Source organism: Nicotiana sylvestris, chromosome 7 (assembly GCF_000393655.2).
Source record: "Nicotiana sylvestris chromosome 7, ASM39365v2, whole genome shotgun sequence".
Taxonomy (NCBI): domain Eukaryota; kingdom Viridiplantae; phylum Streptophyta; class Magnoliopsida; order Solanales; family Solanaceae; genus Nicotiana; species Nicotiana sylvestris.
This window is the reverse complement of record NC_091063.1, coordinates 9402885-9416610: the sequence shown is the minus strand read 5'-3', so window position 1 is coordinate 9416610 and position 13726 is coordinate 9402885. Positions and strand designations below refer to the sequence as shown.

General features: G+C 34.8%; 2 protein-coding genes across 4 annotated transcripts; one reads left to right on the top strand and one right to left on the bottom strand.

The window, feature by feature from the left end:
* LOC104245292 (respiratory burst oxidase homolog protein E) lies at positions 1-11581 on the top strand. 3 transcript variants are annotated; one of them, XM_009800886.2, is made up of 15 exons: positions 1-88; positions 4165-4846; positions 5014-5173; positions 6054-6102; positions 6372-6485; positions 7469-7894; positions 7968-8351; positions 8428-8523; positions 9251-9366; positions 9442-9612; positions 9698-9854; positions 9946-10134; positions 10301-10429; positions 10669-10747; positions 11293-11581. In XM_009800886.2, the coding sequence occupies exons 2-15, from the start codon at positions 4174-4176 to the stop codon at positions 11400-11402; spliced, it is 2853 nt and encodes a 950-aa protein (XP_009799188.1). In that variant the 5' UTR covers positions 1-88; positions 4165-4173; the 3' UTR covers positions 11403-11581. The 3 variants fall into 3 exon arrangements, with proteins under 3 accessions (XP_009799188.1, XP_009799189.1, XP_009799187.1); XM_009800887.2 differs by lacking the exon at positions 1-88 and having other exon boundaries at positions 3891-4846; positions 10669-10743; XM_009800885.2 differs by lacking the exon at positions 1-88 and having other exon boundaries at positions 3892-4846.
* A 494-nt stretch (positions 11582-12075) lies between these two features.
* LOC104245294 (uncharacterized) lies at positions 12076-13452 on the bottom strand. The gene is made up of 2 exons (XM_009800888.2): positions 13141-13452; positions 12076-12401 (listed from the first exon to the last, which is right to left on the bottom strand). Exons 1-2 carry the CDS (start codon positions 13338-13340, stop codon positions 12269-12271), a joined length of 333 nt encoding a protein of 110 aa, XP_009799190.1. The 5' UTR covers positions 13341-13452; the 3' UTR covers positions 12076-12268.
* Positions 13453-13726: the final 274 nt, after the last annotated feature.

Sequence of the window (13726 nt, the reverse complement as noted above, 5' to 3'; positions counted from 1 at the left end):
TCATTGGTTTTCCTTATTATCCTTCAAGTCAAATTAAAGGCATGTTATGGTTCAAATTTAAGCCAGGGTATATGCTGACAATAACCAGGTAATAAGCTAGCCCTGAATAATTGTAATTACTATATGTGCAATGATTTATAAAAGTTAGTACTAATTACTATCCACATATGTTTATTCAATTTACTGAATTTCGTATGCATTGACGTTTCCATGTGCTATTCTTTTTGTTTATATTTTTTTAATTTAGTTTTTTTCTCTCAATAACATAGAAAATAATAATCATCATCTTAGATGAGGGATGAGTACACCCGCCCCCTCGTCCAAGGAGTCTTGAAAGTCATAATCCTCTATAATAGTACTTTACTATAACGGTCAATTTTTTATGTCATGTTATAATATATGTTATATATAATAATAATTTACTATAACAATAATAAAAAAAATATTAAAATTATTATAAAGAGGTTTGACAGTATATGCGTAAGACTATGGTAAGCAACCAACCAGCGTCTAGAAGGAGGATTGGGTAGCATTAACTTGGGGGAGGTCAGAGTGGAAGACACGGATATTAAAGCTGGAGGAGTAATTATTTAATTGTCAGTCTTTAGTCTAAATATATATATGATTGGCTATGACTATCATATTAGTATAAAAAATTACTCAAAAGTTGATCATAATCGGAGCATACTAAAAAACTTTTTAGTTTGGTAGCCATAGTTTTCAAAAGGAGTTTCGTAGTAGTTAGTTGTTTGATTTAACTAATTCTTGATGCTGTCAACGCCACCTTCTGTTCAAATTTGTCATGTCTTTCGTAATAAGAAAGTTTAATTTCAACATAATTATTTCAAAAAACGTTGCTAGTATATATCAAATTATAACAATAATCACCCCAACTGCCCACACAGAAATATTTGAAAATCAAAATGGTTCCACATATGATACATTGTTACGTTCCTCCATTTCTTTTTAATGTAATATAGACACATTGATCGTCAAATTGATTGATATCATATTTTTAACAACTATCCAATAACAAAAATCTAAATACATTCCTTAATTTGATAAATAAACAAAAATCTAGATACGTTCTCCCTTTTTTTAAGTGTAATAACTATTTGGTTAATCTATCGAGTTGGTGTAGGGTAGGAGTTCGTTTTACTCTATAAGGAAAACGTGGTTAGGAAAATTGTGTAGAATATAATGTTGGAGAAGTTAATCGTAAATAGTCAAACTTGTGGTTGTAAATTGAATGAACGCAAAATGTATGAGTTATTTACGGTTACATATGCATCTTAATTGCCTCAATATTATTAATTATTAAGAGAATAACTATTGCTGCTTTTAGCCCTAAAGTTATTCTTACTATTCTCGCAGTCATTTCTTTGCCTGCTTTTATGACTTGAATTTGGAGTCGTCGGACCAATTGATACCAAAATGTTATATTAAAAAAAAAAAAAACAGATAAAAAATTTCAAAACCTAAATTTAATTAAAAGGATTAAAATTTGGAACATGCAAAGAAAGAGAGAACGAATAAGAGAGTGGTAGAGGAAATCGGCAAATCCCGGTAAGTGAGATAGCCACCTCTAATTTATTTTCACTAATTTGACTTCAACTTAAAAATTCTCAGGCTTGTCGTTAGGCTGTTCCTTGTCTCTCCCTCTACCCCAAAAATGTCAAATACTATTCAGTTAATATTATTGTTCCCAACAAAATTTAATAGATAGAAGACCCTCTCTTAAGTACTGTCATTAACTTATACTAATAATTAGAGTTTCTTAATCCAGCTCAATTTAGTTGATTATAACATAGAAATTAAGTTCTTCCAATTCCCCCAAACCCATGTGGCGCAGCAGATGCCGTAGTTTTAGCTGAAGGTTTCATCAAATTATTCTTAGGCTTCACCAAAGTTTTAAATTTAGGAAGTTCTTATCCCATCTTTTCTGGAAAATCCGAAAGCTCTTTTTTATGGCAATAATACAAAAATATCAAGTTGGCGCATTCATCTTTATCTTTATTTTGATACTTATTATGGGCCTTTGAGTTCTCTTTTAATTTTTCCTATTTCTTTTATTATGTTGTGATGTTGTTACTATTCTGTTATCGTGAACGACATCACCAGGAGTCCATTGCACAAAGTATTTTGTGTTTACATGAGCTGTCAACATTATACGGGATGTGAACATGAGACACTTTATGCGACCCTTTCCCGGATCCTGCGTGAACACGAAATACTTAGTACACCATGCTGCCCATGATATCATCCACAATAACATAATAGATTTATCTTAGAGTTTACTTCATGTGTACTAACGGTGATTGATATTCCGATAAAATTGGTGACAAACCTAATATCGCATGTTAAGTTATACTAATAGTATAATCTTTTCTAGCAGATTACCTACATAATTTTTTAGGTTATTAATAATACTTACTATATTACATATAGTTATATTTTAAGTGACCTGATATTGATATCGATTCTCTTACTCTATCACATTATGAAATTTAAGCTCTAAAAAAATATATGCATCAATAATCTCTTATGATTTTAGTAGGAACTCCAAGAATTGATTTTTGAAAGGAGAAAGAAATAGATGGAGTTTCTTTTAATTCTAAAATTGTTTTTCTAACACGCGTGTAATTCTATGGACGTAATATGGGTGTGTCACATGAGGTAACACTCTTCAAAGTTACATTTTACCTACTTAGTTTAATTCGCATGTCGTGTCCTAATTAAGGAGTCTTCCACGTAATTTGCATTTCATCTTGTGTACCCTCTTAATATAGCGATATCGTTAATTAGTAAAAACCTTAGAAATCAATTAACCAAGTATGACGAGTTAGTAAAAAATCAACAAAAGGAAAATGGTAGATACGTAGTGGGTATTATGTTAGAAATGTACAACGATAGTTTACCGGTAACTTCTCATATGAACAATATTCGTAGGGGTCGTTTGGTACCTAGGATAAGAGGATAATAATCTGGAATTAGATGCGAGATCACATTTGGTTGAATTTTTTAATTTGAAATTAGCAATTAATTTCAAGATTAATTAATCCGATAATTAGATATTATTTTATCCCACATTGAGGGTGAGATAATAATTTCAAGATTAATTAATCCCAGAATAAACACTAAAATGACAAAGATGCCCTTCTCCTAGCTCTTCCCAATAAGTCTTTAAAACAACTCAAAATTAAAATCAAAAATAAAAGTTTATCCCAACTTATTTAGTATACACCAAATATATGTTTATATTATATCCCGTATATCTCGTTTTTAATTTAATAAACCAAACATCTTTCAATAAAAATATATTTATTAAATAATCCTAGTCATTATTTAATCTCCGTATTATAATGCCTGAATAACTCATTCCCTACCAAACGAACCTTTAAGGTTCGTTTAGTAGGATGCATTAGAGAAAATAATGCATACATTAGCTTTTGGTACTATTACTAATCCCTTGTTTGGTACACTTTTTCAACCTACGTATTACTAATGCAAGTATTAGTTACAAAACCTATTTGGCATTATTCTATGTATATCTAATACATAGTAAACCATGGTATTAGCAATACCAATGCTATTAATTCATGCATTAATTAGCATGGTTAAAGACAAAGCCATCCTTAGAGCCCTTTAAAGCTAAAGAACATGGAGGACATTTTTGTAAACAACTAATTTTTTAAAAAATTAAGCAATGAATTTTAATTTTTAACACAACACACCAAACAATGGATAAGAAATAATCTCTGCATAATCAATGGTTGCATTATTAATACATTTTATTCACCGTACCAAACGACCCCTTACAGTAATAGAGAATAGTACAATGTAGTTATGTGATAATATATTATTAATCGTAGGTTATTCTTTATAGAGCTTTCTTGAACAAACCCCAACTACTTTTTTTCCTCTTTCTCTCTCTCTCTCTATCTCGCTTTCGACATGGCACCAATGTGAAATTGAAAGAGAGAGAGACTGGCAATGCTTAACTAAAAAAGCGTTGAATTCGTGTTCAGAGATCAGTTGAGAGGTGTTTGTTTTAAGAACATTTCGGAACGAAGCGTGTGATCTCAGCCTTTTTTCTCTATTTAGTAAAAAATTCAAGCTCTATTATGAGCTGATAATTTATTTTGGTTTTACTATTGTATTCAGAAAAAAAAAATGCAGCTCAAACAATTCTTAAGATCATCATCATTTGGGAGCTGCAGTTCAAAGCGATCGACTTACAGTAGGAACTTTGACTTACCGGAAGATACGCCGGCGACGGAGATATTCGAAACCGGGCCGGAGTATGTCGGAGGAGCAATGCTACCGATTTTCCTCAACGATTTGCGGCAAAACAGCGACCTGCAGGATTTAGTGGAAGTTACGCTAGAATTGGATGATAATTCAATTGTTTTGTGTAGCGTTGCACCAACACCGTCACACAATGCAGAAGGTAATGGAAGTGAAGAAGAAGCTCCCAACGGATTTTTAGCACGTAGTGCGTCAGCGGCGTCGAAACTTCGCCGGAAATTCTCGTGGATCAGATCGCCGTCAGTGAGGTCACGGACGTCGGCGGCGCCATCAGAAGATGATCATTTTCAGTTTTATAATCATAACAGTAATCATAACAATACAACAAACACCTTATCTGCACGAGAAGAGATGAAATCGAAATTGAAGCTTGTAAGGAGTAAATCAACGGCTCAGCGCGCGCTTGGAGGATTAAGATTCATAAGTAAAACAACAGGTGAATCTGATACGAATGTGCAATGGAAAAAAGTGGAGGCGCGGTTTGATGCTTTGGCAAAAGACGGTTTGCTTGCTAGAGAAGATTTTGGTGATTGCATTGGTACATTCAAAGTTCTCAATTCATGTAAACCATATGAATGCCATTTATTGTTTTTCTGAAATTTTGTAGTGCATGAAATTAGTTTTACTGAAATGAAAATATTATTTACTATAAAGATATAAGTGTTAATTAGTATAATGAATATTGGTGTGGCGGTGCATGTGCAGGAATGACGGATTCGAAGGAGTTCGCAGTGGGGGTTTTTGATGCACTGGTACGGCGGCGGCGTCAAAAAACGGCGAAGATAACGAAAGCTGAGCTTCATGAATTTTGGTTGCAGATTTCTGACCAAAGTTTTGACGCTCGTCTTCAGATTTTCTTTGACATGTGGGTTCTCTTTACTTTTCTCTTGCCTTTCCACTTTTTCTTTGGGTTTTGTTTTTATCCACTTTAATTTGTTCCAAAACATGCATTATTTTCTCAACACGAAAAAGTAACCTTTTTTCTTACTATTAAATAAGAATTTAAGTTAGATTTACATGCACGGTAAAGACACTATCTAAACTAAACTTGGTTATGATTGGTGCACTTCTTGTTACGTAAAATAAATTTTATCTGTGGTTTAATATGTGACCGTGCATCCGATAAGTTGATAGCCTGATTATTTTTTTTTAAAAAAAAAAAAGAGATTGCAATATAATTTACAGTTCAGAAGTTGCATTTGCACCTTACATGATTTAACTATTACTGCATGTTTTCATCCAGCTAAGTACTCTTCTAGCGACTGCTGTACTCACTTTTTTTTAAGTTATATATATCTTCAGTATAAATAATTTTTTGAAGAATTAACTCAGTCCACTGCAAGGATATTTAGAGGTAAGCCACCTTAAAATATGAGACTCATAATCTTGAAAACAACACATATTTACAATATGTAAAAGTGACCTAATGGTACAAAAAGATTATAACTTAAACTCTATTGATAATTTAATAATCCACTTCATTATAGAAAAAGAAAAAAGACAAAGAAAAAAACAACACAAATTTCTATGCTAAAACATATATCCTATATTCATTCTATGAAGAATCTTGAAGATTTAATGTTGGAAAACAAAAAAGAAACGAACAACAAAATAATGTGAAAAAAGAACCCTCAGCGCTTGTGGAAGAAAGGTAAAACTAAAATTATGTATTTAACTATCCTGTGTTCTTTCATTTTATTCTTTTTAACATTTTGCTTAATGGATGTTACGTGTAACTTTTGTAGGGCGGATAGAAACGGAGATGGAAAAATCACGAGAGATGAAGTGCAAGAGGTAAGATTATCATGGGTTAACTGCTGAATCAAATTTAAAAAGGTTTAAATTTAGGTCAAACTATATTATATTTGTCCAGCATCCATTGGAGATAGGGGCATCTTCAATAATTCGGGAAAAACATTACTTTATTGTTAGTAAATAATAATACTACTTTATAGTATTGTGAAACAGAATAAGATATGTTTATGGAGAAGGAATATTTAATGTTAATAATACTGTTTCCTACAAGGATTCTCATCGTATTTTATATTTTGTTCTTCCAACAGCTAATCATGCTGAGTGCTTCCGCAAATAAGTTGTCGAAATTGAAGGAACGTGCAGCCGAGTATGCTTCTCTAATTATGGAGGAATTGGACCCTGATGATCTTGGTTACATTGAGGTAATAATATCTTGTTCCTCAGAATATTAACAGACAATACCAACTAAACATTTGATCGATAATCGACGGTTAAGGAATGTGATGGAATGAATGAGATCCTTCCATTTTAATAAGAGGTTTCAAAATTAAAAAATTCTCATTTAAAAAGTTCAAACGCGGTATCAAAATTGGAGTAAATGAATTTGAGACCCCATATTATTAAAAAAATATTTTATCTAATCTACGTTTCTAGTAGCTGTCTTGTCCTAACAATGACTTGTACATATTTGGACCCACGATCATATTTTTTTGGGTAAGTACTTGGCACGAACTTCTTTTGGACGGCCAAGTCGAAGTCAAAACATAGGGAATCCTTGCACTGTATTTGGACTTTGGGGCCCACTAGAACTTTTTTAAGAAAAAATTGGATTTAGGAAATAAGGGAAAGGAATCAGAGCTCTCCTCGTTTCTTCTCTATACAATGCTTAAAAATCATTCAAAATTAGTGCAGCTGGTTTCCCCTAGTTCAGTTCTGGATAAGCTTAAAAGGTTATCTGACTACAATTTTATAATAGGAATATGAATTACATAATCATACGATTCTTGAAAGACTGAAAAAAAACCACTTGATGGTAGGATAGCAAAACTAAAATCATCATAAGGTCAAAATACAAAAGCAGTGACTAAAATGCTTCTTCTATTCAATTTTATATACACTCTTTCCTTTTAATTTGCTTTTTGGAAAAGAAAACACCATGTTTAGAAACTTTTAACATTAAACCTCTCATTGTATCGTTACCGACATTTTTATAGGCATTGAGATATCATGACATGTTTAAAATTGTAAGCTCTAAGGGTAATTTTAGTATTTACCAGAAGTACTTCATTCTTTCTTAAAATCTTTGTCCAATCAAACACTATCATATAAATGAAATGAAGCGAGTACTTTTCAATGCTTAGCCAAATGGTTTGGCAAAACAACTTCATGTTCCCTTTCCTTTCAGTTATGGCAGTTGGAAACACTTCTTCTGCAAAGAGACAATTACATGAATTACAGCAGACCATTAAGCACAACAAGCGTCGGATGGAGTCAGAACTTAGGAACTCGTAGCAAGACCAGGAACCTAGTAAAGAGAGCAAGTTATGGACTCAAATGCCTTGTCTTAGATAACTGGCAAAGGGCCTGGATTCTGTTGCTATGGGTGATGATTATGGCTGGACTTTTCACCTGGAAATTTTTGCAGTATAGGCGAAGAGCTGCATTTCAAGTTATGGGTTACTGCTTGGCAACTGCTAAAGGAGCTGCAGAGACTCTCAAACTCAACATGGCACTTGTCCTTCTACCAGTTTGCCGAAACATTTTAACTTGGCTAAGGTCTACTAGGGCCAAGCTCCTTGTTCCTTTTGATGATAATATCAATTTTCACAAGGTAAACTACAACAAGAGAACATACTGTGCACCTGAGAATTTCTCGATCTTAACAATGTTGTTTCAATTGGCAGATTATTGCGTATGCCATTGCAGTTGGAATCTTGCTTCATGCGGGAAACCATTTAGCATGTGATTTTCCTCGTCTGATTAACTCATCTCCTGAGAAATTTGCACTAATAGCTTCTGATTTTGACAACGTAAAGCCCACTTTCAAAAGCCTCTTGACCGGCATTGAAGGTGTTACTGGCATTGCTATGGTTATTTTGATGGCAATTGTCTTCACACTAGCAACACGAGGCTTCAGGAGAAATGTATTGAAGCTGCCACCTCCTTTCAATCGATTAACAGGCTTCAACGCATTTTGGTATTCTCATCACCTTCTAGCAGTGGTCTACGTACTCCTAATAGTACATGGAACGTTCTTGTTCTTGGTTCACCAATGGTGGCAGAAAACAGTAAGGACATAGAACACCAAGTTCCTTTATAGGACCTAAAGATTGATAAGCTGACAATATGTTTCACATTTTGCAGACATGGATGTACATCTCCATGCCGTTGCTCCTCTATGTAGCCGAGAGGAGTTTGAGAACATGTCGATCAGAACACTACACAGCAAAGATTTTGAAGGTGACTGGCTTTATCAATGTTGTTTTTCCATCTATACAGAAATTACACAAGAAGACTCCTTTCTGCATACAAATAAGCTGCAACTAAAACCTGTTACTCGCCTCCCTGTCTACAGCCCCTCACCAATTCAGCTTTCTCCAATGGTGTCAACACAGCTTAATACCCCTTTAGAAGAAATTTAAAAACAAAAAGGAAACATGCACTGAGGTTCACAAATATAGGGCAGATGAAACGATCCAAATACCGCAGCAAAACCATATATTCAATCAGCTACTTCATAAAGCAACAGAGTTTCTCTTATCCCATGCCATACTGTCCAGTATCATAAACATGACCATCAAGCACCGTCAGAAATCAATCAAAAACTCACACATTCCAACCACCAGCACCACAACATTTTTCACAATCGTCTATTGAGGAACTAAGATCACTGAGTAAATTTACAATTAAGCAAACTCAAAGTCAAGAGATACTCAACATATATAAAATCATTGAGTTATGGTAGGCTTTTTTCTATTTAATTTGCAGTCCCGTATTCCTAGAGATAACGCAAGCATCTGGTTCCTAATGACATCCACCCCCCAAGACAGTAGTAAAGAAAAAAAATGACTGAGATAACAAGACGTGGATGAAGGAAAAAAACAAAACAGGAGATCAATGAAGATGGTTTTCCTTTTCTTTTTTTTTTAACAAGCAATGAACATGGTTTTTATTTTGGTCTTTACAGGTTTCTGTACTTCCAGGAGATGTCTTTAGCCTAACCCTGTCAAAGCCAAATGGTTTCAAATACAAGAGTGGGCAATACATATTCCTGCAGTGCCCAACAATCTCCTCATTTGAATGGTAAGTGTGGTGTTTCTGCATTTAAGCTAATCATGCCTCCACCAACAGGCATTTAACATAATGATGTTTCTCCAGGCATCCATTTTCTATAACATCAGCACCAGGAGATGACTACCTTAGTGTTCACATCCGCATTGTAGGAGATTGGACGAACGAACTTAAGCGGGTTTTCACAGAGGATGATAGTTCAGCATGTGAAATCGGGCGGGCTAAGTTTGAAGAACGCGGGAATGTTGATCAAAGAGGGTAAAACTCCTCTGTGATTTTTGCAGTCAAACCTTATAATTGAGATTTCCTTATTAAGAAGTCTAAAGGGCTTGTAATGATGCAGTTTACCTCGATTGCTTGTTGATGGACCATATGGTGCCGCAGCACAGGACTATCAAAATTATGATGTCTTGCTCCTTGTGGGACTTGGTATTGGAGCTACCCCTTTTATAAGTATCCTAAAGGATCTATTGAACAATTCAAGATCAGAAGAACAACTGGTACAAATTTATCTTCAAGTTAATTTAGAACTAACCAAGTAGAATGTTAAGGCTCCAACTTACAGTCTCTCTGTCCATGATGCTACCTTAGGATTCGAATACTGAGACCAGCGCATCAGATGACAGCTGGACAAGTTATGCCTCTTCAAGCGCGGCATCAAGTGGAAAAAAGAAATCAATAAGGACAAAAAGTGCACATTTTTATTGGGTTACCAGAGAACCTGGATCCTTTGAGTGGTTTAAAGGGGTGATGAATGAAGTGGCCGAAATGGATCACAAAGTAATGTACACAGATTTGTTACAGGATATCTCAATCCCCCCACCCCACCCTCCCAACCCCCCAAAAGGAAAAAAAAAACCACCCTTTATCCTCCTTTCTGGGATTCTGCTATGATCTATAACTAATTGGCTCAGCTATATCTTTTCTGATGATTTCAATGAAACAGGGTCTGATAGAGATGCACAATTATCTAACGAGTGTTTATGAAGAGGGCGATGCCAGGTCAACTCTCATCACTATGGTCCAGGCGCTCAACCATGCAAAACATGGTGTTGACATCCTATCTGGCACCCAGGTATGATCCATCACCACTCTCAACCAAACCCTCTAAAACAGCAATGGAAAAGAAACATATAAGAAAGAACAGTTTTCAGCTTAGCTTAAAGAGTGCCATGTTCTAGATACAGAAATTTTCTATTACTCAAAAGCTGCTAAATTTCATGAGAAGTCTTCAACCACAACACAGAATAGAGAGAAATAAACTTGAAGTGAATCGTTCTCCAGCTAGTATTAATTAAACTAATTCTACTGCAGGTAAGGACGCATTTTGCAAGGCCCAAATGGAAAGAAGTATTCAGCAAAATAGCTTCAAAACATCCGTACTCCACAGTAGGTACAGAATTTCTACAACCTAAACTTTGATAAACTGTAAGCATACGTGGTTCTAAGAAGTGTTGTGTTACCTGAGCCTATTTGTTCACCTCTAGAGCTAAAGGACACTTCACCAATATGTCCAAACCTCCTGCCCATGGAAATTATCACATAATAGAGGCGAAGAAAGAAACTTTATATATAAAATAGAACAGATTAAACTTGAAGCGGAACTTTAATGACAGAAAATATAGCTCACAATAACGACCAGTATGGCACTATAAATCCTAACTTATCTTTTGAAGGAAACTAAACAGGTAGTAACAGATGAGATGAAAAATGTGTTCTTTAAACTTCAAAAAAAAAACTCATACAGTTGAATCAAGCTGATACGAGAAACTATGTTAGTTTCTTCAAGACCATTTAGAAGGAAGAAGTAACTAACGGGGCTTTCCGTGATAACATTTTGCATTTTAGAAGGGAAGGAAAAAAGAGCTAAAAAGAAAGGAAGAGTTTTAATCAATCAAGCTAGATTTGTTAATAACACAGTTACACATGATCTCACAGGAGTCTTCTATTGCGGGTTGCCTGCCTTGGCAAAGGAATTGAGGAAGCTATCACAAGAATTGACTTACAAGACATCCACAAGATTTGAGTTCCACAAGGAGTACTTTTGAAATAGCAAATTTCGCAAATAAGCGACACAGTATACTTTTTTTTTCTTTTTTATTTTTTGTAATTGTCCATAGATTAAGAGGAATGCATGTACCAATACACATTGATTCAGAGAAATGTAAATGCATATATCATACAAGTTATAATAGAGAAAGAAATCAAAAGAGTAGAGTTCTATCTATGGGAAAATGTAAATATTTGTCCTTTTGGGATCTCCACAAAAAGATCGTCCTACTGATACAAGAAAGCAATCATGTCTGTCGTTACACTGTCAAAAACATAGGAACAATATTGTCCCACTAGTATGCACCTATGTGCAGGGTGTGAAGAAGGGTATATCACATCCTCAGTGCATGTGTGAATATCACTAAGCAGCAAGTGTAAGGATGAAGAGGATAATTAAAGAAAAGAGCGCAAGAGAAGGAAGTAATATGGAAAGAAAAAAAGGAAGAAGATGTGATGCTGCTTTATGAGGGGTAAGCACATGAGAAATCAAGCTACTACAAGGCAGTTACATCTATCAAGTATCCTAACCAGCGATAGAAGGATTATTTTCTTACTGCAAGATAAATAAATTGTCTCGTGTATTTGTTTCTATAAATTGTTATATTTTCTTATGTTGTCAAAAAGGTTCATTGACATATCAGAAATTACAGAGTGGATGAGAGCTGTCAATAAAGAATACTGAAGAAAGTTGATATATATTTTTTGCATCAAACACAGGGAAACAGTGAATATAAATACATTTCAGCGCTTGTGCAGCAAAGAATCATAAAAGACTTCTGCATATCATTGAAAATAACAGTACAATGTGTTACCTACATGGAAAACGCAATTAGACTAAGAAACTGTAAATATCCAAAACTTGTTAGTCTTTCAACCCCTTGAGAAGTTTGGAAGCCCATCGGCGTACCCGGCGCTTCAGTGTATAACCAACAACTACTCCAGCAACAAAGCAAATGGCACAGAGCTTTGAACAAGTCCATAGTGATACTGCTTGTCTGCAATCAAAGATATACAGCTTTACCATAAGAGCATCACCCATTTCCATTTGTTACATTCCTTGCAATAAGATGCTAAAGATTATCAAAGATACGAGATTAACATCACGCTAGACAGGGTCAAATTGAAAAAAATAAAATAAAATAAGCCAATATAAAGAATACAATAACATCAACATACTCAGTGTATTCCCACGGTGTAGGATCTGGAAAGGGCATTGTGTATACACCTTACCCCTAACAGGGGCGAATTTATAGGGGAGATTATGGGTCACGTAAATCCATGGTCTCTCCACAAAATTAGATATTTTATGTACGCATTTTTTAGAATTGGTATATTATTAGTTGTTTGCACTCATGGTGCACTTGGTTGAAGATTGAGTTATTTATCAAGAGGAATATAGATCAATTCCCACTTAATATAGTTTTTCCTCCTTCTTTAAGTAGTGCAACTATGTACTAGAAATACTAGATCTGCCTCTACCCCTACCTACATTACCTACCTTGTGGAGGTAGAGAGGACCCTCGGCTCACCAACAACAACACGCAAGTGGGGTCTGGGAGGATAAGATGTACGCAGCCTTACCCCTACCCCTGGGAGGACACAGAGACGTTTTTGGTAGACACTCAGGCTGGCTCACCAATATAAAGAATAAACTGAGCAAATTGGCTCGGACACCACAATTATAAAAAGTACATATATATGAAGAGCAAACTGAGAAACTTAAGGATAAAATACCTGGGAGAGCGAGTAAGCAAGAGTTGTGACTGATCAGCGGAAGAAACAGAAACAGAGCCTGAAGATTTAACGGTAGGCTTTTGAAAAGCAGCAGAAATGGAGCTTAAGCTGCTACTTGGATCCTGAGACATCGCACTATGATAAGCCTTTTGTATTCCCTCCATAGTATCAGATGCGAATTCACGAAATTGGGTATCCATTTATTAATTCAATCTCCAATAATTTAGGTTTGCCCTCCGACTCTTGTACTAGGGTTTTTAGGAGTTTGGACTGGAATGGGTGTTTCATTTGCAAACAAGTTACATTCAAGTTATAATGGATTATTATAATTTGAGAATTAAAAGTATATTTTGGTCAAATTTTTTGTAAGTTAAAAATATTTTTTTCGGAAATTGTATTATGAGCAACAATATAAGCAGTTCTGTGTTGTAAAAAAAGTTACTACTCCCTCCTGTCCAAAATAAGTAATTTTTTGGCTTTTTTCTTGTGGTCCAAAATAAGTGGTTTTTTCAGATTTCAAGAATGAATTAATTATTTTTTTGCTACATTGCCCTTGGAGTAATTAATGTTGGAGTATGTGTTAGGA